The sequence below is a fragment of the Pocillopora damicornis genome, chromosome 12 (genome assembly GCF_964200805.1).
Source record: "Pocillopora damicornis chromosome 12, jaPocDami1.2, whole genome shotgun sequence".
Taxonomy (NCBI): Eukaryota; Metazoa; Cnidaria; class Anthozoa; order Scleractinia; family Pocilloporidae; genus Pocillopora; species Pocillopora damicornis.
Genome location: NC_142681.1, coordinates 14,659,320 through 14,686,981, shown reverse-complemented (window position 1 = coordinate 14,686,981; position 27,662 = coordinate 14,659,320). Strand labels below are relative to the sequence as shown.

The window sequence follows — 27,662 nt, the reverse complement described above, 5'->3', positions numbered from 1 at the left end:
TACAACCCAAACAAGAGGAGCGTTGGGAACAAGCTATAAATTTGTAATGATTTTTCAAAGCTCTAAACAAGTTGATGGTAGTATAGAGCGAGAGCTTTTTTCATCTTATTTAGAAAGGTAACTTATCTCCGGAAAAATTTACTCGTAGTTGGACAAGAAGACGTCAGAATGGACGAAGGATCAGTGGAGGTGACTGGTGTTTTTAGTGCTTTTGCGTTGGTGAAAAGTTGATCGAATTATTTACAGAAACCAAATCTGATACTCGCTCAGTAATCTAAGCAAAGATTAAGTCCTTCTCTGTAAGTTTTGAGCGTGAGAAAACGCAAAAAACAGATCCTAACGACTGGCTGTTAACATGATAAAAACTGGGAAATAATTTGCGGATGACCGTTTTTCAAAAATCGTCATCAAAATGACGGTCATCAATTTGGAGAGAACATTCGACTCTAAATCGTAGAGATTAGGACAGGTTTTAAAATCTAGACCAAAAACCGACACACTATCGATTATTTTATACAATTAGTTTTTTTTAAGGCAAAACGTTTTCCTACGGTTAATAATAATGGTTTGAAAACAGGAGGCTCAGAACACTGACAAACATTATTTCAAACAATCACATTCAGAGGAGATCCTAGAACTTTTAATCCCATTAAATCAAAACAAGAAATGTAAACAAGATACATGTAGAAGTAAATTTTATAAGATTACAGGTGACTTCATGTTAAGGCCAACAATTGATAATGCAGCAATTTTTCAAGTAGTATTTCCATCGCATCTAGACTGACTTTGACTATCATAAAGTTAGGTACAATGACTCTAGTCTGTGACCATCAAATGGTAATCTTCTTAGTAAATTAATTTCTAAATGACAGCATCCTATATAAAAACAATATTTGTTAAGAGTGATGAACCAGTCAGTTACATATGAAACTAAATAGAAATTTATGAAAGCTATTTGAGCAGGCTCTAATAAATCATAAATTAAACTGGTAATTTTTGATTAAACATTATGGTATTTTAAATCAATATAGTTTGTGTTTGTAGGCAAAAATATGTTTTTGGCCAGACTCAGAGTCATTTTAGCTTGAGGCACTAGGCAAGATCTAAAATAACTCTGAAAAGGGTCTAGAACATAGAACTTTATACCCAAGAACATTAACTGTATAACTATTATTATCACTCTGGAGGGCATTGAGAACATAAAAACTGAGAAAAGGCTACAAAACAGTCTGGACAATCCCATGGGTGTGCAAAGAGGCTAATATACGGTACATTTTAGGTTGTAAAATTTACCACAATACCCAAGAAAGTGTTGAAAATAAGTTATGATACATTTGAGATTGGGATAAACTTACTTAAGACTATTCACTCTAAGTCAGCTTTAGTGTCAACTTGACTGAAGTGCTGAGAGACTTAAAGTAAAAGGCCAACAGCAGCTGTAAGTTGAGAATTCTTTTCCCAAGCAACAGACTTATTTGATCTGTACTGTTTATTTTCCCATTTTCAGTCATTCATCTGTGAAAAACCTTGCAAACGTCTCAGTTACTCAATTTGGATGTGTTTGTTTTCTGTTTACTTTCCCAGAGTCTAGCAGAGGTTTTCAGATGCTTTATCTGCATGGAGAAGCTGCGAGATGCTAGACTTTGTCCTCATTGTTCCAAAATGTGCTGTTTCCTATGTATAAGGGTGAGTTATATAGATTTTATGTCATCTATTACAAGTCAAGATGCACAACAGTGTGTAAATTAAAACTAAACATTCAGAGGTGTGTGTAAGACCTTAACCCTTTTGCTCCCAAGATCTTATTAGAAATTCTCTCAGCTGTCTGCTATAAAATTCTTGTATGTTCCTACATAGAGTTTGGTAGTGAATCAACTTTAATTCTCTAATTTAAATTTTTGTCCATTTGTATAACATGTCTGCTTGATATTGTATTGAATGAATATTGTAAAGGGAAATTCTGTCTTTGTCACTCAAGAAAGTTAGAGGGTTAAAGAACTGTTTGCTTAAAAAATGTTAAATTTTTAAAATTGTGCCATGTGATGCACTGTAACTTTCAATAAGAAACTTGTAACAATCAACTCTTCTTTTTCCTCTGATGAAGGTTGAGTTAAGAATCTCAGCAAACATCCAGATTTTTATAGCACTTTCAGTGTTCACCCTTATTTTAACCATGACAGGTTAAAGACATTTTTAAACCAGAAGAGCAATCCTTTTTCCAATTGAATTTTGAAAAATTCCAAGTCATTTTAAGTAAGATGTACTAGAGACAGTAAATTTAACCGGTTACCATCCTAAAAGGAGAACACTGAACTTTTTGTTTATACACAGCAAACGGCTTCTTGTAAGTCCTGGGTTTATATGACTTTTTCAGGTTTTTCTTTTTTTAATGAAACATATTGGAGCATTTGCCTCATAAGTAGATGTGCTCATTTAGAGAGTTCCTGCTAAGGGATTTTGATTGACATAGGGGATTATTTTCTTGAGGGTATGTCTCAGGGAGTTTACATATAAGCAGCATTAACCACAATTGGCAGTAACATTGTAGTGTGATTAGCTTGTTGATAAGAGTACAGATGATGATGCTTGCATCAACTTGTCATGCAATGGTCAGGCACTGAAATAATAGTTTAATTTGAAGACTTCATTGTGGTCTGTACTCTTTTGCAATGGTCAGGACTGATATAATAGTTTTATTTGATGTCTGTAGCATGGTCTGTACTCTTATCGACAACAATTTTGGTCACCAAAGTGGTCATGATTTGTTGTGGACTCATGAGATATACACAAAATTTTTACCACTGTGATGATGAATATTGTTGTTGATAAAAGTACAGACCATGCTTAACCAATGACTATTTGTTAATTTTACAGTAAACCAAGAATTTTTTTAACTACCTGCACAGGGGTCTCAATAACATTTTCTATATTAAGAGGTTGCTTATGGTGCAATAGGTTGCCATGTTGTAAGGTAAAACGCAAGCAAAAGAGCTAGCTCACGTGTTGAACAAACCACAGTGATAGGTCTTACAGGCGGTGGTAGATGCCAGGTGGTTTTTACTGAAACCTTTGTGTTAAGTAGTCATAACTCACCCCTCCCCCATTCCAGGATACCTGAATTACAGGAGAAAAAAGATCTGCAACTATCTTTTACAAGTTATAAGTCCTTTCCATGGGTTTTACAGCATTATGTAAGATCTTGAATAATGGGGGTAGGTTTGTAAAGGAATTTAAGGGGATTTAAAGGGGATTTAAAAATTGATAAAAAGATCCTTTTTAATAGGACTCATTAATTTTTGTTGAAAGTATTCATGGTGTTAAACCTACATTCTTTCTATTGATTGTTCAAGGGGCCACTAACTATTTTGCCTTTAATAAAAATGTATTAATTTTTATGTCAAAATTACTTTTATTTGTTAGTTACTTTGTGTATCCTTCTTTTCAAGGTACAATATTTACATTGTTAATCTTTGAGTATACAGTTTATTGTAAATCATCTGGGTTGAATTGATTTAACTTTAAATTTGAGCAAAAGTGAAGCACATATTTACTGTCACATACCTCTTCAACTTTTTGGCAACTTGATAGAATGCTGTATTCATTGGTAACAGATGAGGGAAAAACAATATTTTTGAATGTATTAATTAAAACCACTCTCTATACAGTGACAAGTTTCTGTCACTTCTCATTTCAAGTTAAGACCAGTTGTTGTATCTGAAACAAATTCTATTCACACAAAGAGAAGGATTTGTAAAACTTTTCTTGGTTTTTGTCACACAGTAGATTTTTCTTGTTAAATTTTATTTTTAATATCGTAGAACAGTCATGTAAGAACACTTCTTGCCTGTAACCATATCTGAAAAAAAAACCCAAAAGTCTGGGGAACCTGAGGCTGTTTAGCCTAGAACAAGTAAGATCCCTGGTTTTTAGGAAAGTTGGACTATCTTTGATTTTCTACCATGTGCATGTACATGTACTGCATTTTTTGGCCAGCATCCACTGATTTCCATCTGGGGTGCATTGCATTGGCTACCACTCAGAGTTAAAGGGTTAAGTGTTGAATTTTGGGAGTTGAGTACATGCTGTAGCATCACATACTCGTAGCTACAGTTCACCATTTTTAAGCAGATTTCCAAAGGACTTTAGCCAATATTTAACTTAACCCTTCGACAGACCCACAGGTGATTAACTGGAACTACTCCCAGTAATATTCATATAATAATTGTTCAGCAATATGAAAAGTTTGAGAATACTCAAACTAATTGGATTTTAGGTTTTATCTTGATCTAACACCAACCTCTCCTAATTAATAATACGCAATTTTTGGCATGTTTCATTCATGTTTTTCAGTTAAGGTATACTGGTATGTGAGCAGTACTGTAATTTGCAAAGAGATGTGTATCAGCTAGAGGGGAGAATTAACAATCAGATCTTGGGAGTTTAAGGGTTATCACAGGGTTTCCTTCGATACAGATTTAGTAAACTTTACTACAATAACTGTTCTTAATCATTCAATCCCAACTGAGTGAGTGAGTTAATTCAGCAATCCTCTTGAATATAAAGCTGGTAAATAGAGCGAGTGAGTTGGGCCAAGCTTGCTCTTACACAAATACACTAAGAATGCCTCCATCTGCTTCTGTCCTCCATTACAATTAAAGAATTTTACATCTAGAGTTAAAAAATGTAATTATTGTAAACTGAAATTTGTGTGACTTATTTTGGTGTCTGAAGCCAGCTGATGGAGGTGTACCTTGAATAAAAATTTATTTGTACTGGAGATGAATGAGTGAGAATTTGGACCTTTCAAATTTGGGTTCAGCTTGAAACAGGTTTTTACACCATTCTGTGAATCATGAATTTTTATCAAAATCCAGGGAAAATTTAACTTCTTGTGGGTCATCTTTTGTTTGACTGTGTCTTTTTTTGTTTAATTAAGGCCTTAGGAGGAGTGCTTTATATTTTGATTAATGGGTAGAAATTATGCTTTTAAGAGGAAAAAAGGGTTCTTCAACTGCATATTATATATTGTATTTATCTGACAATGGAAGTTTTGTTTTCAATTAAAATGAAAGGTAAAGGAAATTTCAAAAACTGATGCTTATGGCCACCACCAGTACAGTATCTTAATATGTAAATTTTGCTAAATGCATCCTGTTTTTTAAGTAATGCAGGTGTTCTTGGTTATTTTTCTTTTTGTTATTTTGAATACATTGTATATCCTTTTTTATCAGTTATTTGCATGGTGACTTAAAGTGACTTGAAAGTAACCACTGAGTGAGACAAAATAATTCTAAGAGTACTAAAAATTTACATTTTAAAATCAGTTTTCAGACTGAAATTTTCTGCATCATATTATGAGGGATTGGTCTCTTGAGGGATATTGTTAATTCTGCTCGGTTAGTTTTAGTCTGGTTCTGAGTCTGGTCAAGGATTGAATCCTTCTGTTTGGTGTGAAAAATAATTATGAGAAAATTGTGCAGAATTTGTAGAAGGTGACACAATCAGAAATTCTAAACACAAATTTTGAAATTTGATTTTGCGAATTGTGTAGATTTGGTTTGAAACACTCACTGTCATTACCTTCACAATTATATAAAACTTTCAGTACTGTAGCTCTACATTATGTGTGGAGAGTCACTGACAATAATTGCCATTTTAAGAGCCTTTTTTGTTTGGAGATTGGGCCATTTTGAATTTTGAGATTTCTGTGTAGATGTTTTAAGTTAATATGACTTGAGGTCATTTGTGTAAAATTGCACCACCAAGTAATATCTCAGAAGCCTTGTAAAATTTGATTCATTTAAAAGTACCCAAGTTATTTGGTATAGTATGTGACACACATGGATTTCAGGATGATATTCAAACGGGCAACTGTAAGTAGTTGTTCAAAACCTTGAGTATTTGCAGTGCATTTAAGTGATATTTCCTTGTCAAATCATATACAGTCATGCATTTACTGAAAATATTGCTCAGTTGACATGCAGTGGCACCCAACTACACTGTAGTATTTGGGGACAAGATTTAAGTGCAGCTAAGGCCTTAATTTGTTTTGCAATGGCTGAACCCCTTAACTCCCAAGATCTCAGTAGTAATTCTCCTTACTTCTATCATGCAGTTCTTGTACATGTAATGTTAGTTTGGAAAATTTGGTATTGGATCAACTTATAATCCTCTAAATTATATTTTTCTTTATTCTCATCACTTATCTGCTTGATATTGTATTGATGTTGTAAGGAGAAATTCTGTCTTGGTCACTCATGGGAGTTAAAGACTAAGATTGCAGCTTATCTATAAAGATCATGGTTTATTTGATTTTCAGTTCACAGGTTTAATTTTTTTCATGACAAATTAAAAATATAAGTATAATGTGCAAAATGGTATGTCATGTTGACCGAAATTAAAGATCATGTTTTTACTGAACAAATGTGGGAAATATTTCTTTGGTTCAAAGGCATTTGAATTAAAATTTAACTCACAAAAAAAGTTAATAATTGTAAAAGATACTGTAAGTGAAATCTTTATTGAGTAGACACTGAAGGGACATTAGGTACAACTTTATTTTACTTAATAATTGTTATATAAAACACTTCCTCTTTCCCCCTTGTCTATGTTGGTAAGGAAATAATTGATCTGCATGCAGAATGCTGAATGTTTTTAAGAGAATGGAGTGTCCAAACAATTTTGGTTTCCAATTAACCCTTTCACTGTCAAGATCTCTTCAATAATTCTCCTTACAGTCTATCATATAATTTTTATGATATTAGTTTGGAGAATTTGGTATTGGACTAACTAATAAATCCCCTTAATGATATTTTTCTTTATTCTCTTCATTTGTCTGATTGATTTTGTTTTGATGTTTGAGAGTTAAGAGAGACAGAGTGTATCTGCTAAATTCAAAGTTAAATTACTAAGTTCATAGTTTATCTTTTTAAATTATTTTTGTGGCTACCTCATCCTATAGGAGGAACAGGGTACTCATAAATATGAAGGATGCAGCAGGTTTTCTATTTTGCATGTGAGACAAATCTCCTGCAACACCATCCTCTAGCGTCATTATACAACCTCTAGTTCTTTTCAATGCTATAAAAATTGTGCTTTATTAATAGCCACATGTAGGCTCAAACTGCCTATTTTTAATAGTTGATTTACATGAACTGTTAACCCTTTAACTCCCAGGCCAAATTTGAAATTTTCCTTACTGTCAATCATACAATTCTTATAATATTGGTTCAGAGAATTTAGTATTGGATCAACTAATCATCCCCAAATTGATAGTTTTCTTTGTTCTCATCACTTATCTGGTCGATATTGTATTGATATTGTCAGGAGAAATTCTGTCTTGGTCACTTATGGGAGTTAAAGGGTAAATTACTAAAAATATTAACTAAAGAATGATAGAAAAGATTATGCATTGCAAGAAATGTGTTACCAGGACATGTACAGTAATAACAAGGATTCTATTATTCCATGGTTCCAGTTTTAATAACTGACTAAATATAGGGTAATCTAAATTAAACACAACCATTTATTATGATCATTGTTTTCTGTTTCATAGCGATGGTTGACTGAACAAAGACCACAGTGTCCACATTGCAGGTAAAATAATTAAAATATGTTTCTGGGAACATTATTCATCTTTCTAGCAGTCATAATGCCTACCCTTGCTTTTAAAAATCTATTCAGCCTTAAGTGAAAACCTTTTGCTAAACTAATCTTTTCTCTCAATACAGAGCATCCCTTCATCTTCATGAACTTGTCCACTGTCGATGGGTTGAAGAAGTCACTCAGGTTTGAACTATTTTTGTTTTTTTACTGATTTTTTAGGAGCTACTGTTTAAAACTTTGGCAACATGTTGCCTTGATTGATCTGTTATTTAAACACCTGTGAGAACTGAGTGACACTGTGTCCAAAATAAATTACAGAAATGAACTTTATTTTAATTGTTTTCATCATCTGTTATGAACAAAAGAAGCTGATAGTCAGCTGCCTTTTTTTTTAGACAGTCAGTCAAAATACATTGAATGGTAAAAATGGTGTAAAGCACCAATTAAGAGCAACATCCAATACTTTTAGTGAGAAGACAACTTTGTTAATATGAGTGTACTTCATAAAGTAAATCGAGACTGGCATTGTTAACCAAGCCCTTTTAGATTTTCTTCAGAATAAATAGCAAACAAAAAATATATTTCTCAGACAATATTTTTGTCACTTCTTATCAGTTTCTGCTGACTTCTGAATTTACAGTTTTATGGATTAAATGAAGAGACAAGTTTTAGCTACTTCCATTTGAAATACAGTTTATTTTAGCATCTTCATAGAACCAAATTTTTGCTTTTATTCTGTTATTACTTAAATTTATCATGATTACTTTCAGTCTGTTAATTTTTGCTTCAGATCGAAATGCATAAATCTAGTTCTTCAAAATAAAGCTTTTATAGGAGAGTGGAGGAGGACATTAATTTTACTTTGTGGTTATGAAAATATCCACCAGAAAGAAAAAAAAAATAACAGGATAAATAATTCTTGGTTGAGTTTATGTTCATTTTTTCTGTTGATGGGTTATGGGTCATTTGTTCATTACCTTTAAAAATACTTGATACAAAATATTTGCATATTTCATTATTAAATCATATCTCACTAAAACAACCCTAAATTATTTTGGTAAAAAGTCAAGTCATGAGTGATGTCATGTGTAGGAGAAAGATGTCAGATTTTTCAACATAATACTTAATCAGATGTATTATCTTTATTTCATGGGGTGTGGTCATAAAAGATATTAAAGAGAGCTCACAGTGTTATAGGAAATGTGTGGGATTGTTCATGTCAAGCTTAGACAATTACTTAAGTTGCCTGCCGAATAATAAGTTGTCTCTAATTTGCATGCAGTCACTTATTAATAAATGACCCAAATTATTAAGCAAGAAAACTTCACTTTGGATTTAAGATTTTAATTCCCGTTTTATCTTTCAGCAACTAGACTCACTTCAGTTAACAGGCCCCCCTAAAGCTAAAGAAGATGCAGATAAAGACAGGTGGGATGAAATCTAATGTTTAGAACCCCTGGTATTTTTCTCTAACTGTCAGCTATTAGAGGATGCAGCAAATTTGCATAAGAGTTGCGAGAGAAATGTGTGCCCTTAAGAACTTCCTTTTTAATTTAAATGATCTTTGTGAGATTGGCAAGTGCTGAGGCGAGCAGGTGTCTTGTTGTAGGCAGAATATTATTGCTTTGTCTAGGGTCAGTTTAGCAACCCACACATTTACAGCCAGAGTTAAATTGATGACTCTGATCGCATTGATAAAATGTATTTCTTAGATCAAACACAGACAATAATTGTGCTTAAAAATGATTGTAACACTGGAACATTTTTCTAATGGCTTGGGATTCTTCTGAATGTTAAAACTTGAAAATGATGGTGAAATGTGCAAGTTGTGGAAAATTGCTAAGGGTAAAAGTAAGTGGAAGTATCGAAGCTTCAATACAATTTTCATTTGTTGATTTTTTTCACATCTTGGTTGGATTTTTGAGAAGAATTTTGAGAAATATATTTCACTGAATAGTGGGCTTGATAAAAGAGTCTATGCACATACGTGTTTGGTCATGGAAACTGCGGATGAAGAAGAATGCTGTTGATAGGTATACTTTCTTTTTTATGAATAATGAAAGTACCATCATCATTTTTATTTCAAGTGGTATCTTTTTCTGAGAAGTATGTTTTGGTCTCACTGTAAACTGTGATTTGAATTCATCTCACAAGCTATTGTCAATAGTAATTTTTGAAGAGGATTTCATCCTTAAAGTCTATACATTTATACAGCAATGTTATTTAAAATCATAACAGTACTGAGGTTGCCTTCACTTGTTTGTGATTCATTTTTAAACTCAAGTCACTGTAGAAATTTAAAAAAAGATTTTAAAGAGAGAAACCTATTTTTAGGAACGAATACAAAATACTATGTAAACATTTCCACTCTGCTTACATTTAGATTTCTGGAAGTATAAAGGAATATGTGCCACAGTGTCTCTGAATATCTTTAAGTAACTTCGGCTGTCTGTGAGCACTGTTTATCTTTGTCATGGTTAAATATATGGAAATATAAGGGAAAATATTTTGAATGTGCTACAGTATCTCTCTATATCGTTAAGTAACTTATATTGGCTGTTTTTAGAACACTGTTTGTCTGACTTTCATGGTCATGGCTGTTCACTGAACTGAGAGTCAGCGTTATTGTTTTATAATTTTGAAATCAATAGACTGTATTATTTTATACTTTAAAATTATTGAAATACAAATGGAGGTTACAGTTTTTCAAATGCCTTTAAATCTCTTTTTGCTCATGGAATTCAATGAAATGATACATAAACAAGAACAGCTCAGCTTAGTTTTTTTTGTAACTTATGTGTGTGTCTGTTATTAACTGCTGATTTGTGTACAGCACCAGACAATCAAAGGGTGGAAATCATATCTTACAAGATCTGTTTTACATGATCATGGTATTTGCAATAGTTTAAAATGAATTTTGGGTGGTAAGAAGGGGTTGGATAAATTTTTTTCATCGGAAAAAATTTTTAAACTAGTATTTAAACCATAAGGAAAGAACACAGAGGATATTTTGATCTAATGGCTACTGTTACACCATTTCATTAGCATGAACAATTGGTTCCATTAGCCGTGCATGTTCCCAAGGACCACACTTTAGATATATTTCAGGACAATATGATATAGGAGGATATGACCATTTGTTTGAATACTGTCTCCCACCGATGACAATTATTCTTATATATGATATATATTAATTTTAGAACAGCTTGAATATGCATTTAATGAGGAGGTATCCCATTTCGTTCCCAAAATCTTGATAATACTCCTTACCACCTGGCCTGCATTTTTTTTAATATTATTATCCCTTTTTATTTCTTGTGGCAAACAAGAAGACAGTAACCAAAAAAATGTGACCAAAAAATTAACAATTTGACTTCCAAACTAGACATCTGGAGAGGACACAAACATGCTCTATTGCTAAAAGCTTTCAATTGGAATTTTTCAAATTGTATACTCTTGATTAATCAGCTCACTGCAGGAAATGTACAAATGACAAACAGCTACATCCTATAGTGCTCAAAAACTGTGCAGGGCCTTTTCATGAACCTTCAAGGTGAATCTGAACACAGGAGACAACAGATTACTTTTTCATGTACAGTTTTGAAGTTCCTAGGGATCTTTAAACTAGGGTTACTGAAGAACACAAGATATGTAATTCTATGGGTTAGTGTAATCATTATGGTAAATAGTTAATTGTTGATATTTTTTTTATTTTCAACTGTGTTTTGTTATGATTTGGCCTTGCTTTAGATGTGACATTCATCATGAAAAACTCAGTGTCTTCTGCAGTACATGTAAGCAGTGCATCTGCCATCAGTGTGCTCTGTGGGGGGGAACGGTGAGTTGATCTTCTTAACACTTGTTATTTTAAAAATAATCACCTTTTAAATAGTACTTATTGGTATCACACAGCTATCTGTAGGCACTTGTCAACACAGTACTGAAAAACAACTGTGAGAAATGAAAGCATTCAAATGAAGGAAGAAACATCTTGCAACCTTGGTCTTACTTTCTCCCTCATTTAGCATCATTTCACATGAAATGTTCCTAAGTACTGTGTAACAAAAATAAATTTATTGATTCATGACTTACTTAATAGTTGACTGAAAAGAATTGCCCTTTTTTGTGGGCTTGAGTCATCAATATGGTTTTGCATAACTTTGCTAACACAAATTGCAAATTGGTCTCTCCCTTTTTCCTGCACTTTAACCCTTTAACCTCTAAGATCTAATTAGTAATTCTTCTTACTATCTGCCATACAATTCCTATGATGTTTGCTTGGAGAATTTGGCATTGGATTTAACTAATCCCCTAATTGATATTTTTCTTAATTCTCATCAGTTCTTCGCTTGATATTGTATTGATATTGTGAGGAGAAATTCGGTCTTGGTCACTCATGGAATTTAAATAGTTACAGTCTGTAACGCTATTGAGTTATTATATTTGATTTGATTTTCAGCACTCCGGCCACACTTTTAAGCCTCTGGATGAGGTATACGACCAGCATGTCTCATCAATCACAGATGAGGTATTGCCAACTTAAATTTTGCATAGAATAGCTCAAGCTAGTGATTTATTGGTAAGTGTTTAATTAATATTTTTATTTTTTTAGGTTGCAGCATTAAGGCGCAGACTGATGGAACTGATTAGTCTTGTTCAGGAAGTGGTATGTGGGAAGCTCTTAACTGAGATATGTGACACCAAACCTGAGGATGTGAAGCAGAAATGTTAAGAACTTAACCCTTAAACTCCCAAGATCTGATTGTTAATTCTCATCTCTAGCTGCTACACACTTCCTTGTAGATTAATTACAAGAATTTGGTGTTAGATCAAGATAAAAACTTCTTCCTTGATAAGTTTGAGTATTCTCATTACCTGTTTGCCAGAAAATGTATGAATATCGTAGGGAGAAGTTGTATGTCAATCACTTCAGGGAGTTACAGGGTTAAGGAAACTGAGTTGGATAATTATGCTTCTGAGATGAAATTGATGTCAACACGCTCTGTGATCTTAAAATAACTTATCGGTTCTGGTGGCCCAAGTACCCAAATTTGTTATCTTTTTTATGATAACTTTTAATTCTTGACTTGATCTTTCTAAACCATTTTAAATTATTTATAATTTAAGAGAAGACTAAACCAGTGTATGACTGTAATGTGTTTACCCTCCTTAGATAGAGTTACTTGTTACTTACATGGACTTGCTCAGCCGCTGTATTAATCAAGTTATTTTTTGTCTGCTAATCTGTCTCTACCATGACTTGAAATTTAGTATTCATTTCTTTGCAGGAACGCAATGTGGAAAGTTTGCGTGAAGCTAAAGAAGAAGTATGATTGTTTCTCAGTGTTTAAATTGCAATAATTAACCTTATTACATGTAACTTAGAACTACTAATCCTACATTGTTTTTCCCATAATAATTTTTTTAGCGTGTACGTGAAATTCGCAATGCAGTGGAATTGATGATAGCACGCTTAGACACTCAGCTTAAAAGTAAATTGCTGACACTTATGGGTAAGTTTTGAAATGAAAATATTATGACTCCTTGTTTCACTTGTATAACTAGGGTGTAACTGGTTGTTTGCCCTTTCCTCAATAAAGTAATAAATGGGAATAAATAACTATTAAGATTATCAGTATTCGATATGCTAGCCTATTGATGTACTATTACTGGTAATTTCAAATTAATGCTTTCATGAGGGACCCAGTAACTTAGTGGATTCAAGTCCTGTTGGAGGTGATTGTGTTGTGTCTTTAGGTTATAAAAAACAATTTACCCCTCTCAATGTTTCTCTCTATATAGGATAATGAAAATGATTGATAAAGCAGCAAGGGAAAACTGATTAGTTGCTGAAATGAATGCTGTACTAAACTTGCATCTCATTCAAAGGGGAGTCATGATACTGTGCATGAATAATTTTACTTACTTGTTTTCTTCACTTGTTTATTTTAAACAGGTCAAAAGAACTCACTGACTCAGGAGACAGAACTGTTAGAATCCTTGTTACAGGAAGTTGAACATCAGGTTTGTTTAAAAATTGTTTAATAATTGTACGCGTAGCACACTTGCGAGGATTCTTTGTTTACTTGAAATCATTGGCAGGTCAAAATACTTCTTTTTCATTTGATTAGGTTCCTTTATGGGAATAAAGAGCTTACTGAAATTTTCTTAGCTTCCAACAGGTGGCTTTGTTACTCAGTTGGTAGTGCTGGGTAGGGCTCAACTAATTTTCAAGGCCTGAACTTTTTCAGGCTTATTTTTTCCTAAGATTTCTTTTATTGCAGCTCATGTGCGAGTAATCTTTCTTTACTTGCACTTCATGTGCGTGTCAAAATGTTACTTATTTCATTCAAAATCCATTATTGGAAGTATGTTATCAACATTGAGGTGGAATGCATCATCTCTCTAGACTCTTGTAACCCTGATCATTTGATTGGGTCATTTCAATGCCAAACATTTCAAAATAATTGAAGAAATTTTAATGTTTGTTGTTATTTTTTTTTATTGCCTTTTAGTTGCACTCTTGCTCCAGAAGTGAACTTATTGCTAAAAGTGGTGAACTTTTACAGATGTTTAATCAGGTGTGGTAAAATAACAACTAGACCTGAATATACAACATTTTTATACACTGTATTAAGTATAATACTGGTATTTTGCAGCAATTAACTGAAAAATACAAATTAAATTCATTGTAGGTTCATCGTAAACCAATGGCTTCATTTGTGAGTCCTCCAATACCAGCTGATTTTTCAAGGTAATTAGCTTAATTCTTGCATATTAAGACATTAAAAAACAGTTATTTAAGACTTAATGTAATTTGTAGGTAGGAAAATGCACTGCTTTCCTACAATGGCCAATATTTTTTGTAAACTTGAAATCCAACTGAGAAAAGAAAAATTTATCTCATGCAAAATGCTTTTTTCTCTTCATTTTCAGTGAAATTGTACCTGGCTATGACACAAGTACATTCTGTATCACCAATTTCAGGTAATTCATCTTTTCTTGAAAATAAAGATACTGGTATGTTGAAACTGTCTAAATTCTACAGATAATAATAAAAAAATAATTATTTTCTTATCATTAATTTAGTCATAGTCCTTTCCGTTGTTTCCTTCATCAAAACAAATATTTTTCTCCACGGATGCAACATATGATTCCCTAAGATGTCATGCTATGATACTCAAAGCATAATTTTCATATAAACACATTTCATATTTTCAGAAATATGCAAGGTTTTTAAAGATATATTTTAAGCAATTTCTCAAAACCATCATATAACTATAAAAAAATAACAAGTATACACTGACACACACTTCACAATAAACTTTGCTTATGACCAATTACAAAAAATCAATTTCACTAGTTATATCACAGGCTTTTGAAAGTACAAAAGTATATAGACTGTACATCTCTGTCAGAGAAAATGGTGGGCTAACCCTTGGAAGGTCAACTGTAGAAACTCTTTACTATGGCCTTGTAACACTATCTATCACTATCAGTTGATGAAACCAAAGTAACTTGTAATACCCCCACTGATGCAGCACCACAGTTTCTTTATAAACTTTCCCCAGTTTATTCATGTATCATTGACACTTGACTTGGTTTTCTGTACACAGTTTATTGCGAAGAAAGGCAGATCCTGTTTATAGTGAACCCTTAAATATCAGTGGACTTAGTTGGAGACTTAAGGTTTATCCTGTGAGTATGGGAAAAAAAACTACATTCAACAGTTCAGAATTTGATGTTTTACTATTCAATAGTTTGTTTTGATCATGGATCTGCCTCAGCAGTCCTCTCCTGGATGTGGAATGGCCACTTTTCCTTTCTCAAAGGTTCCTCATCGAAGGGCAACCTGAGAAATTTGAAATGTCTCAAGGTGGCATGTAAAATATTTAAAACAACAAAAGTTTTGATGTTCTTTTTAGGATGGTAATGGTGTGGTGAGAGGAAATTACCTGTCTGTATTTCTGGAGCTCTCTGCTGGACTGCCAGAAACATCCAAGTAATTATTTGCAATGATGTTATGATTGTTTTCAATTCTTTTACTTTCTATTTTAAAATTTCCATTATTGTTTCATTTGGTGATTAAATTCATGATAATTATATTTTAATTGATTTCTTTAGGTACGAATACAGAGTTGAAATGATTCACCATGCATCTCCTGATTCAAGCAAGAACATTGTGAGGGAGTTTGGTGAGTTGTATTGAAACACAGGCTAGTACTTCTACAATGAACCTTCTAACCCCTTATAGTGACTAGCATGCATGCATCTCATTTCTCCTTACAGTATCACCCCTGCATCAAACATTCAGGTCATGAGAAAAAAGGAAATGATCACCAATTCAACTAGAGAAGCTCTTGATTGATAAACAAATTCTCCTTGTCAGCACCCTTGGAAATGTATTAAGAACAGTATGGAGAATATGTATACTGATGTGAGGGTGTAAAGGGTTCACATTAACCTGTGAACTTCAGTTTATTTGTACAATGTGTTTCTTTTACAGCGTCTGACTTTGAAGTTGGTGAATGTTGGGGTTACAACAGATTTTTTCGTTTGGATCTTTTGGTAAGTGAATGTCATTCTTATTATTGTGAGACGTAAAGGCGAAGTACATATGCTCCAATAACTAAAACTTGCATATGTGCTTGTTGTAGGGAAATGAAGGATACCTGAACACAGCAAATGACACTTTGATTCTAAGGTTTCAAGTCAGACCTCCAACATTCTACCAAAAGTGTAGAGATCAACAGTGGTAAGGTGTCACTTGATGCAAGTGTTCAAACGTAGCCAGGGCAAATATTACACTTTCACCCGAGATCTGATTGTGAATTCTCCTCTCTGGATGCCACACATTTCCTCTCAAACTAGTTACGAGAGTTTGGTGTTAGATCAAGACAACCTCTTCTACCTGATACGTTTTAGTATTCTCATTACGTGCTTGCTGGATAATGTTTGAATGTTATTAGGAGAAGTAACATGTTCATCACTTCTGAGAATGATAGAGTTCAGCTTAAATTATGGGCCGAGTTATGGTAACATGGCAGCTCGTATCTGCAGTCTTGCTGAGTAACAGGTAATTTGGTGTTAACAACTGAGTTGAAAACGTAAATTAGCCACCGTAAACGGTAAAAAAAAATGACGTTTCGAGCGTTAGCCCGTTAGCCATATCGCTCTGACGAAGGGCTAACGCTCGAAACGTCAGCCTTTTATACCCTTTACGGTGGCTAATTTACGTTTTCAACTCAGTTGTTAACACTAAATAACCTGCTATACTCTCCCACCGACGCAGCACCACAGTTTCTTTAGAAACCTATCCCTATGTTGCTGAGTAACAGTTCACGTTTGTGGTTTCGTTCTTGTTTTTCCAGGTATATTAATCAACTTGAAACTGGTCAGACGCAGTACATTCAGCAGATTAACGATTTAAAAGAGGTACACGATATATAAGTAAGAATAAGATTAGTGGACTTAAAACTGACGTTGTAAGTACGACCCAAAATGAATCTTCTTTTCGAGAACCCACCACGTGACCTGCAATTAAGTATCCACAACTAATGCACTACCCATGTGCAATACTGTTTAGCTCCGCCCTTACAAAAATTTACCGGTATCTTCCAAATTGGCTCTGAAGAAGGGCTAACGCTCGAAACGTCAGCCTTAATTGAAATTCTTTACGGTGGCTAATTTACGTTTTCAACTCAGATGTTAACAACAAATTACCTGTGAGACTCTCCCACCAACGCAACACCACAGTTTCTATTAGAAAAAAGACATTCTTGTCATGCGTAGTTGTGTCCATGCTGGTCTGGAATATGGCAGATCGCCTCCCTAGGGAGTCAAAGAATTTTTTTAGGTCTCATTTCAACTACTAGTTCGGTAGTGTTCATAGCTGCGAGGATCGCTTATATCTCATTTCTTCACCGCAGTGCACATATATGATTTTCAAAGATTTCCAGTAATTATTCATCGTCCAATAATTGTTTATTATATTTTTATATCTAAGTAAGAATTTTTTTTTCAAAACGCAGCGACTTGCCATTGAACTGTCCAGAAACCATGCACCGACTTCCTCAGCACCGGGCAGCGTGTCAGACATGGGTCACGTGTCTTTACTTGAACAATCATTGGACAACATCGAGGATGATAATGATCATTTAGTCACCAAGCAACAAAATGATGCCCAGTTGGTAGTGCGACGGGCCCAAGTTTCCAGGCCACGTGCCACAGCACACACTGCATTAGATGTGGAAACTGCCTCTGGTATGTGTTGTGTTCTGCTGGTGTTAAGCCACATTTTCACGATCGGGTTTTTCGCTAAAAAATTTCCTTGGCAGCGCAGATAGAAAAGGAGGCAGAGTCTTGTCTCTTCAAGTCCCTTTGTCCTAAAACCAAGTTTTAAACAGGTAGCCGGTCGTTTCCGCCAGTTTCTTACGGTTGTTTCGCCCGAATTGAAAGTCGATTCAGTAGAGATGATTGTGGCCGCTTTTCGAGATAGGGCTCTTTCCGATTGACTGACGTAAAGATGAAATCAATGTAATCTCAACGGCCATTCAGAAAAAAGAACAATACCTTAAATTTGCAAACCGCCCATAGCGCTGGAAAAACACGGGCGACTAAGTCGTGATTGGTTTTAGTTTTGCATTTGATAGGCAAAAACCAATGCAATCTCGGATTACTCTCGACACTCAATTGAAAATTACTCTAATTTTCTCTTGTGTGGTTGGTTGTTATTATTACTTCGCTTATGGTTTTACTTTATTTTTTCGAAAAGCGCTCTGTTGCGAAAAATTTACTCGGAAAATTTGCTGGTGTAAACTGGACATGGAAGGAGTAAGTTAGGTTTTTTTTGTGCCTCATGTGTAGTCGCTCATAGTAATGACGAAGTTTTCTCTTTTAGGACCAGTACTTCCAGCATCAGAGGAAGGAGAAGAAGTGGTGGATGAGTACACAAATGAAGATGATAATGGAGAGGAAGACGAAGACGAGAGTGGTGCTGATACTGGTGATGACGAGAATGAAGTGAATGGAAGACCGGAAGCTGAGGAGGAGACATCTGAGCCGGAAGGAAATGAAGAGGAGTCATTAAGAGGTAAACACTGCGTAATAGAATGGGAGAAGAGGTGGCTCAACGGTTAGCGCGCGAGGTCTGGGTACGAGACCTGGCTGGCTCATTGGGTTGTGTTCTCGGATCAGACGCTTTACTCACTGTGTCTCTCTCCGACGAAATGCTGCTAAAGGGGAGGGTGAAGCGATGGACTTGTATCCCCCGTTAGGGTGGTCGCAATACCTTAAGCTGCTTTTTGCTACACAGACCGGGATAAGCACTGGCCAAATGAGTTACTTGACTTAATGACTTAGTTTTACCTGACACATGACAACGCTTTCGATATTGCTGATCCGCGCAGTAAGCGACACGTTTGTCACACTTGAACCTAGTAAGGACCTAGCCCATCATAGAGTTTCCTGCGTCTAAGTGGGAGAGCAGTGGGGTTGAATGTCTATGGGTCGAGTCCTTAAAGGGGACTCAGTAAAACTTTTGTATTTGTTCCCGGCTTAAGCTAGCAAAGATAACTCAGTTCTTTTTTTCAGACGAGACTTTAGAAGAGGAAGCACTTCAGGATCTCGTCCCATGCTCAGAAAGTTCCCCGGAAGAACAGGCTGCGCAACAGAAGGAACAAGAGGCCTGGGACGTAGAAGATGTTGAACTCGAATTCTTTGATATTAACAGTGTAACGGAACAGCGAGAAGAGGCAGAACCAAAACCCGAGCCATTGTCAACTCAAACCAGCTGCTCTAATTGCCTTCCAAACAATCAAGGTCCTCTTATCGATGCAGAGGAAAGAGCGCTTCTTAATTTGCTTAAGTTTGATAATCGAGGCCCCAGAGGGTCGCGTTGGAATGCGCCGGCTGTGTCACGGAGGTATGTGTCAGTAGTAGAGTGGCCCAGGCGGGGAGATGACGATAAAGACAAGCATAAGGAAAGGATCAAGAAGAGAACGCGCTTGGAGAAGACCAGCAGCATGCTGGAGAGACTGCAGAGTTGTTTAACCCGCGCAGAAGCTCACAAGGCAGCGGCTGCCTCTCTTGACAGTGCGAAAGCCCTAGAGGGTGATTGTTTCTTAAAGTCTTACCTGATACTTAAATCATTGTGCGCTGTGCCATGTTTTAGAATCTCATATCAAATGCGAGATTGTCCCCCACCCTCATCCTTGAATCCTTGATCTTTTGTGGCTTTCGTAAAGCAGAGCACCCGTCTTCAATTATAAGGGAGTCAGATGTTTCTTGATCATGACTTAGTGTGAATTGACAATTCCTTTACGGCGATTTCAAAGTTGAATTTCTTTTTCACTGTACAGCGTACAAGTGCGTTCACTTCACTTTAAATCACTCACAGAGCAATTTTCAATAGCGTGTCGAAAGTAATCCGAGGTTGCTTTGCCTTTACCTTACCTAGCTTTGTGATTGGTCTAAAAGAAAACTCGCGCTACTTTCTCGACCAATCGGATGCAAAACTAAAAACACATACTTGGTTACCCGCGTTTTCCCGCCCTTTAAGCAGTTTTCCTGTTTCGCTTTGATTCCTCATTAGCTATTTATGATTTTGACCTTTGTTTTGATTGGTCCCTGGGATAAATGTGGTTTTGGTTTTTCGACACTCGGTGAGAACTGCTCTATCGGGGTCAACCCCTTATCTTAAGATCTGTTTGGACGGATACTCGCATTTGCAAATGTTCATCTTTCCGTTGGCGTTTTCGCTCATGCGGTACTTGTTCAAGACAGCGAGTGAAGTTGAACGGTACAGTGCACGTATAAAAGGGGGTAAGTTTATAAAGAAACAACGGTACTGCGCCGGTTGGGAGTCTTACTAGAGAATTTGGTGTCATCAACTGGGTTGATTATGTAAATTGGCCACCGTAGAGTTTCGAAAGCTGCGTTTCGAACGTTGGCCCTACGACATACAGTGCACATAAGACTGATGTGTATGGTTTTTTTTTCCTGTTTGTTTGTAGAATCTCTGACCAGTGGAAGCCATCCCATGGGGATAAGATCGGGTACAGGAAATGTCAGACCTCACAGGAGGGGTGCTTCATTACCCAGCTTGGATGGTGCTGACAGTAAAAACCGAACTTCTCCGAAGAAACCCACAGGTATTGATTTTCAAGGTTAAGTTGTTCAGTTCATACAGTATAAATCAGTTTTCTTCCTGTTATTAAAGACAGATCACTTAGTGATAACGGAAAGAAACGTGACTATCAGTTGTTTCATCTTCAGAAAAGGACAACTCAGTCAAACGTGAATTATCGATATATTAATTGTGATGTCTTCTTGGGCAAGACAATTGACTCTCACTTAATTTTCTCCCCGAGGCAGTATAAGTGGTTATCAGTAAACTGTTAGAAAAGCCTGCTGAAAGCAGGCAGGGAGGCTGGTAACATGTGATTGGCTAATATTAGTAAAGGAGGAGAGGCAATACTTCTGCTTGCTTCGTACCACAGACACTAGGATAAACTCAGTTTGAAATGAGCCACTAACATGGAATGACTTATCTTTCACAATTTTTTTAACTTGAAAGAGACCAAAGTTTTTATATTAACAATACAACAGATATGTTTAGTGTTGTACTAAGAAGCGGAGACATGGCATAAAGTAGGGTATGGCCTCTTCATGTTGTCCATTAATATTTCTCGTATTGTTTCTTCAGTCTCATCAGGGACTGTAGCTAGCATCTGTGTCAGCTCCGGAGTTCCAATTTCAGCAGTAGCATGTACCATTCCCCATCCCCCTGACCATGATGACGGGTGTGGCAACCCTGAACCTGACCTGTCAGTACCTCATCACCTGCCGGAAATGGACACAGACAGTCCTCGGTAAACAAACTACCATTGTTATCTCGTATTTTTATCTCGCTACCTTTACCCTGTCAGGCTTTCCTCGACAGGTCTTTTTCTGAGATTCTTTTTTTTCCCTGTGACACTTTGCCCAAAAACTGACACGCCTGTCATGAAACAGGAGACTTGTTCTGCAATGTATTCTTGAAAAATGTCCTTGACGATTTTTTGTTTTGCATACGAGTAAAATAAACTATTTACATCGACAACTGCATTGTCTAGAAAAGAATAATCCATGGTCAATCTTTACTCGTAAACTTACAAATTATTACAGGTTTTCAATAAACGTTCATGTAACTCGGTGTCAAACCATTTTCAGTTCTCGACCCAAAGATACGAAGCGGAAAGTACACAGAGCAAATACTGCTCACTCTAATGTTGGAACTGAAGGTACTCCCGTCATATGAATTTATTGATTTATTTGCGATATTTAAACAGGCTGACTCAGCTTTAAAGCTGGTGTAAATGGGGGCCTATACACCAAGCTCTCTTGCTAACCAGTAAAGAGAAGATGCAGGAGACAAGGCTAACGGTTTATCGTTCTGAGAGCCTGAGTGTTGGTCCGGTCTGGGATTCGAACCCTCGACCTTCCGCCTAACCGTGAATTGAAATTCTTTCTCCTGACTGTTCTACAACCTCTTATCTTGTTGATTTAAGTTATTTCTAATATCTTATATTCTTCAGGTCTCCAACTTAGTTCTCAGCTACTGTCCGACCTTAAACGGGCTTCGACTATAAACAAAACCTACAGGATGAGGTACTCTGCTACCGAGGAAGAACTACTACAGAGTCGAGCCAGTTCTCACAATAGTCCCACACAAGGTAAGTTAGAGGCACACATAGTCTTGGTAGAAAACAGCTTAAGGCAATTCCGTAGTATCACATCGCGAATTCTTACTGCGCATAATTTAACACGTGACTATCGCGCCTACATTAAAAATGGGATTTATTGTCGGAGCTCACCAGCGAGGTAAATCGTCATTTTCCTGCAAACGAGCATGGTGACCAAACATTTTTTTTTTCATTTTTGGAAATGAGCGATGACTTTAATTCCGTAAAATAGATATAAACCAATTCTCAGTGTAGTTAATACGATACTTAGACAGGCTTGTGCAGTTCAGCTAAAAGCTGGTTTAAATGGGGGCATGTATACACATCAACAAATCCAGACCACAACAAAGAGTGCTACGTTCCCCACTCTCTGCGATAAGTGAGTGGGTTCTTTAACGTTCCCTGCTAACCAGTTCAGAGAAGATGCAGGAGACGGGGCCTGCGGAATGTCTAACCATTTGCAGATGTCATAGTAAAGGCAGCGCATCTCCTCACTTATTTTAAGACCCTATATGTTGGTCCGGTGTGGGGCTAAAACCCTCGACCTCCTGAACGACAGTCCGGCACTCTACGACATGAGCTAAGCAAGCGTACGGAAAGGAATACAATGTAGCAATTTCTAAATATGATCGTCATGATATATAGGAATTATATGAGCATTTAATATGAGTATCTACAAGGTACTGCTACCCCTCTAAACGCACGAGAAACCCCTCCCTTTATGTTTCTTTAGGATAAACAACCCATAGGTAAAGTTTTGTAAAAATCTCATGGCAGATTATACTTCGGAGGAACGACCCTAAATCGTTTTTAAGCGTCTTAAAGTGAATTCCAAGAGAAACTGTATCAAAAACTGAGGCTTCGATATGTAAACGCTTCAGTGTGGACAGGACTCTGACTTTACTTTTTTATCTGTTAGCCGATAGCAGTGTGGATCCTTCACCATGTGGTAGCGCAGATGAATCTTTCATTACGTCACTGAGTTCATTACCAACATGTCAGCAGTATCACTTGGTACACATTAGCACTGAGGACCTGACTTACATACACAGCGGTGATTCACCCACTAGCCCTCCCCCCATAGTAATCAACAGAAAGAGGAGCTCACCAACCGGAAGCGCCTGTAGCAACACCAGTCGGGAGGGTGACAACAGCCCCACAGGAAGTGCAGGTAACTGTTACATTACACTGGCGGCTGTAGGTCTTGATTAAAAACTGTTTTATGTTCTTGAATAAAGTTATGGCGGGGGGGGGAGGGGGAGGAAGGAGGGGGGTGTTTGGGTAACCATCCCATCCCATCCCATCCCATCCCATCCCATCCCATCCCATTAAAGAGGAGTTGCAATATTTCAGCTCACTTCACGCGCTGCAATGCGAGGTAGGCTTATATTTTTGGAGTGTTATGACCCAAACTCAGAGACATTCCTTAGACAAGTGTTTCCCAGAAGCTAGTACTTATGCCATTCGAAGACACAAAAATACTTGGATTGATTGTAGAGTTCTTGCGAGGATGATGTGTAAATCACTATCTTCTGAAAGCAAATGACGTCAGGGAGTATTTTCTTGTAGTCTTTGTATGTGTATGTGCCATACCCGTTGGGCGTGTATAAACAGGCAGCAACAAAATTAAATATATTTACCTTGATCAGTCTCTCTCCTTTCCACACAGGTTGCTCAAGTCCTCAAATAAATGACAGCAGTGCGGAAGAAGACAGGGGAAGTTGTGATAAATAATATTGCCGTGTCAAAAGTGTCTCTTAAACGTCATACCTAAGATACATTATACGTAGAGTAGATTTATTATTGTACAGAATGGCCAGGGGGTCTGGGTTCTAGCCTTGAGTGGTACCTTTAAGTTCCTTATTCTCCACTGACCTTAAAATTTTTGGGCGTGTACGACTATGAGTTCGAGATCTTCCAATAGGGAGACAGAGGGCGCTCGAGAATCTCCGTAATTTGGTGCCTAAAAAAAAAAGCGGTCGACATTATTTTTCAAGTTTTTGCAAAAAATGGAGTAACCATTTTGTAACCAGTTCTGTGGTTTGACTTTTTTAATTGAGCCCTTCGATTACGTCCGATCATAAGAATTAGCTTTGTTGCTCAGAGAAGCACAGTTAAGTTTCACGACGAAAATTTCGCTGAAAAACTGAATGTAACTCTCCTACTTGTTATCGAGCGAGCTCAGCTTAAAATCTTAAGGTCTTCATTAGCGTGATCTAAAATTATTGAATGAGTTTAATTTATTGATGAGTAAATGAGATATGTTGTAGTGGGATGAATATGATTTAGTTTATACTGGCCTTTTCCATATTTTTCCTTCCTTCTCTGTTTACTTTCCTAGCCTGCGGGACGGGCGTCATTTCTTTGACGTTTTTCGGGCAAGCGGAGGAAAGTGTAAAGCGTGCGGGATAACAGCACGAGGGGCGAGTCGCGTGCCAGAGGAGGAGCTTGTGCACTAGTGCTTGTCACGCCCGTCACGCTGACCTCACGCTGGCCTCCGCTCGCCTAACCTGGCGAAAAAATGACGCCCTATCTCTAAGGGACCCTACCGAGTTTTTTTTTAGTATCGAGTAGTCTCCTTCGCAGCCGTTTTTTTTTCCTTCGCAGCCGTTGTTTTTCCTTCGCAACGCTTTTCGCCCTTATCGCGAGAAAGAGCGTGTTGCGTGAGAGACCAAATAAAGGCTGAGAAGGAGAGCAGGCATCAAATCTTCCTGGATTTGTTGAAAAATAATTAGACAGGGTTTCATTGAAAGTGTAAGGTATCTAGGGGCGATTCCTCTCTTGGTGTTCTCTGGCTTGTACCTATCTCAACTTTTTCGTTGTGACGTTGATTCGCCACATTAATCAATGAATGGAATCTTCATTAAATGTACATAGCTATGAATATGGTTCAATTTCAAGACGGAGTATGTTGAGAATATATTTTGAGAGTTGATATCGATTCTCCGGAAGATTAATAAATTATTGTATTTGATTCATGCTATTTAACTGCGTTCTATTACGTGGATATTGTATAGGATTGGGACGTCTTCCGAACCTAGTTTGAGAGTGCACGACATGGTCTCCTTATCGGTTATAATTCTTGAGTTTCAACTTATCCGAACACCAGTTTTATTGCTACATCATCAACATTTTTCCTGCTTTCATTCAAAAGCGTCAAATAAAATTTCAATTGCAATACATGCGAGCTTCAATCCTTTTTACCACAATAACCCTTGCACCTCTCCATTTAGTGGTATTTCCGACATTTCGTCACAACGTTGTCTATTACGTGACCCTTGCGGTCCTGCGCGAGCTTTTATTGACAACATTAGACGACTATCCTTACACGTTATTTTATGGAGGATAATACTCGGATATGGATGTTTCTTTTTCCAACAGCTGACTGGTGCATTTTGATACTCGTTCTCGAAACCAACCATAGGGCGGTGCTTAATGGTTTATGTGACATCTCATCACCTTAAAACTGATTTGTCTAATAAAATTCCAGCTGGTGATTTCTCCACTCGCAGCTTGGCTGCGGAGGACCACCAATTGAACGGTAAAGAACGCGTTCCTTAGAGTGTTTAGCCGATTGTAGAATGGAAGGAAGTGGGATGGAAAGAAAAAGAATAACTTGAAGTTTTTTCACAAATCATCGGCTTACAGCCAGTAGGTGGGTGTAGCAAACTGCAAACGTAACTGCAGATTCTAGTTTCGGTGCTGACAACAGAGAAGCTTCTTATGGCAAATGGAAGGGTACGGGTCATAACAATACCGATAAATTTCAGTCCTAAATAAGTACCATGATCCAGCTCCCGAAAACCCGGAAAATTCTCTACTGCAAAGAGAGAAAAAGATTCATTTAAATCTGAGAGAGAAGACTTTAATCTGTTTACTCTGCCGGCTTCATTCCTCTTTTTGTGCTGGAAGATCGAGCCGCCCATTAGAGCCATTTAATAGGGCACAGAGGACAAAAACTGTAGCGCCAAATGTAACTGAAAAATAACATTTGGAACATCTTCATCATCAGAAAGGAACTTGACCTTTCAGCCAAAAGAATCGACAGCAAAAATCGAACCTCCTGTCCCCGCCTCCTGACAGTGACATTTTGAATACTGATTTTGAGGCCCGCGGAATATTAGATTTGCATAACATAGTGCATGCATGTAGGGAGTGACATCTTTTGCTTGGTAAACTTTGAGAAAGTGCTCAACACATGAATATTTCGCCATTGCTTTGAGGCGTGGATGTCCTGGCAGCTTAAATTTTTTGGCCACGTTTTGGTAAGTTCCGGAAGAGAGTGTAGTTCTCGTTTGAAACGCGGGAAACTCTGGAAACCTTCTTTGGAAGCACGAAGAGTTTCTTTGAGAGACAACAAAGGAGAAAAAAAGTCGCACATGCCGTACCAAAAAGTCGATTGAATCTCTCTTTTTTCATATTTCTAACTTCAATCCTTAAAAGCACTTCTGACTAAACTTTAATTTTACTCAGACGTTTTTCGAAATTTCCTAACCGTAATATTTCACTCTCGTTCAACAAAATCTACAGCGAGTACAACGAATTCCATGAAAGGGAAAAAAAACAGATAGAAAAGTCACGCTTCCTTCATAACCACTGATAGTACTGCGACATGCCAATGCCCGCAAGGAGATGTAATGTAGTACGACTAACTTCTGAGGGTTGGCTTTAGAACACTCGCTGACCGAGACTTATCTTCTGGTTTTTCTTTTTCATTCGGTTATCCGATCGACTAATTGTTGCGTTAGTATCTTGTGTACCTTAAGGATTCTCTTTCCTTTACTTGTTGCGTTAATCATTTGCGCAGTTTTGCTATTGTCTGCTATTGGTTTGTTATCTTAGAACCTAGTGCACTTTAAGAAATTTACCTTTCATTCGATAAATAAGTCAGTTTCTCGTGAGCTTTTAGGATTATCTTCTAATTCATTGTTAGGTTAGTGTCTTGCCCACTTTCAGGATTCTCTTGAATTCAAAAGTTACGTTATTGTCATGCACATTTTCAGCATTGTCTTCGATTGGATTGCTACTTTAGTATCTTTCACACTTTTAGGCTACTCGTATTATCGATTGCTGTATTGTTATCACGGGCACTTTAAGTTAAGAATTTGTTCATGTTTAGCGTGCCTGTATCGAGTTATGGATGTACGCGGGAAGTTTGGAGGGCACGAAAAATAAGTGCTCTCCAAACTTTCCAAGTGCATCCATAACTCGATATACGTACAGCTAAAAGCATGAGCAAATTCTTTTATAACAGAGCAACAACAAGGATCTGCGTGAAGAAGCCTTTTATTGTGATAGAGTAAAAAATTCGCACAACGCACAAAAAAAGTAAAC

The 27,662-nt window shown here is 36.7% G+C and overlaps 1 protein-coding gene across 3 annotated transcripts; it reads left to right on the top strand.

The window, feature by feature from the left end:
• Window positions 1–3: 3 nt before the first annotated feature.
• Window positions 4–25,311, top strand: LOC113683157 (uncharacterized). Of its 3 annotated transcripts, XM_089190309.1 has the most exons (29): window positions 4–189; window positions 1,585–1,686; window positions 7,556–7,596; window positions 7,731–7,788; window positions 8,972–9,033; window positions 11,356–11,443; window positions 12,065–12,133; window positions 12,218–12,271; window positions 12,894–12,932; window positions 13,034–13,118; window positions 13,562–13,629; window positions 14,121–14,186; window positions 14,301–14,359; window positions 14,542–14,592; window positions 15,222–15,303; window positions 15,531–15,607; window positions 15,730–15,800; window positions 16,112–16,173; window positions 16,263–16,360; window positions 16,977–17,040; window positions 17,637–17,868; window positions 18,506–18,697; window positions 19,198–19,716; window positions 20,619–20,756; window positions 21,311–21,476; window positions 21,817–21,887; window positions 22,182–22,319; window positions 23,248–23,499; window positions 23,998–25,311. In XM_089190309.1, the coding sequence occupies exons 1-29, from the start codon at window positions 169–171 to the stop codon at window positions 24,060–24,062; spliced, it is 3,090 nt and encodes a 1,029-aa protein (XP_089046435.1). In that variant the 5' UTR covers window positions 4–168; the 3' UTR covers window positions 24,063–25,311. The 3 variants fall into 3 exon arrangements, with proteins under 3 accessions (XP_089046435.1, XP_089046436.1, XP_089046437.1); XM_089190310.1 differs by lacking the exons at window positions 4–189; window positions 1,585–1,686 and adding an exon at window positions 5,196–5,873; XM_089190311.1 differs by lacking the exons at window positions 4–189; window positions 1,585–1,686; window positions 7,556–7,596; window positions 7,731–7,788; window positions 8,972–9,033 and adding exons at window positions 9,217–9,456; window positions 9,563–9,638.
• Window positions 25,312–27,662: the final 2,351 nt, after the last annotated feature.

Coding starts and splice junctions, on each gene's coding strand:
- LOC113683157 (XM_089190309.1), top strand. CDS start 169: ATGGACGAAGGATCAGTGGAG. Junction 11,444..12,064: donor GTGCTCTGTGGGGGGGAACG/GTGAGTTGATCT, acceptor TTTGATTTTCAG/CACTCCGGCCACACTTTTAA. Junction 15,801..16,111: donor GAACATTGTGAGGGAGTTTG/GTGAGTTGTATT, acceptor TTTCTTTTACAG/CGTCTGACTTTGAAGTTGGT.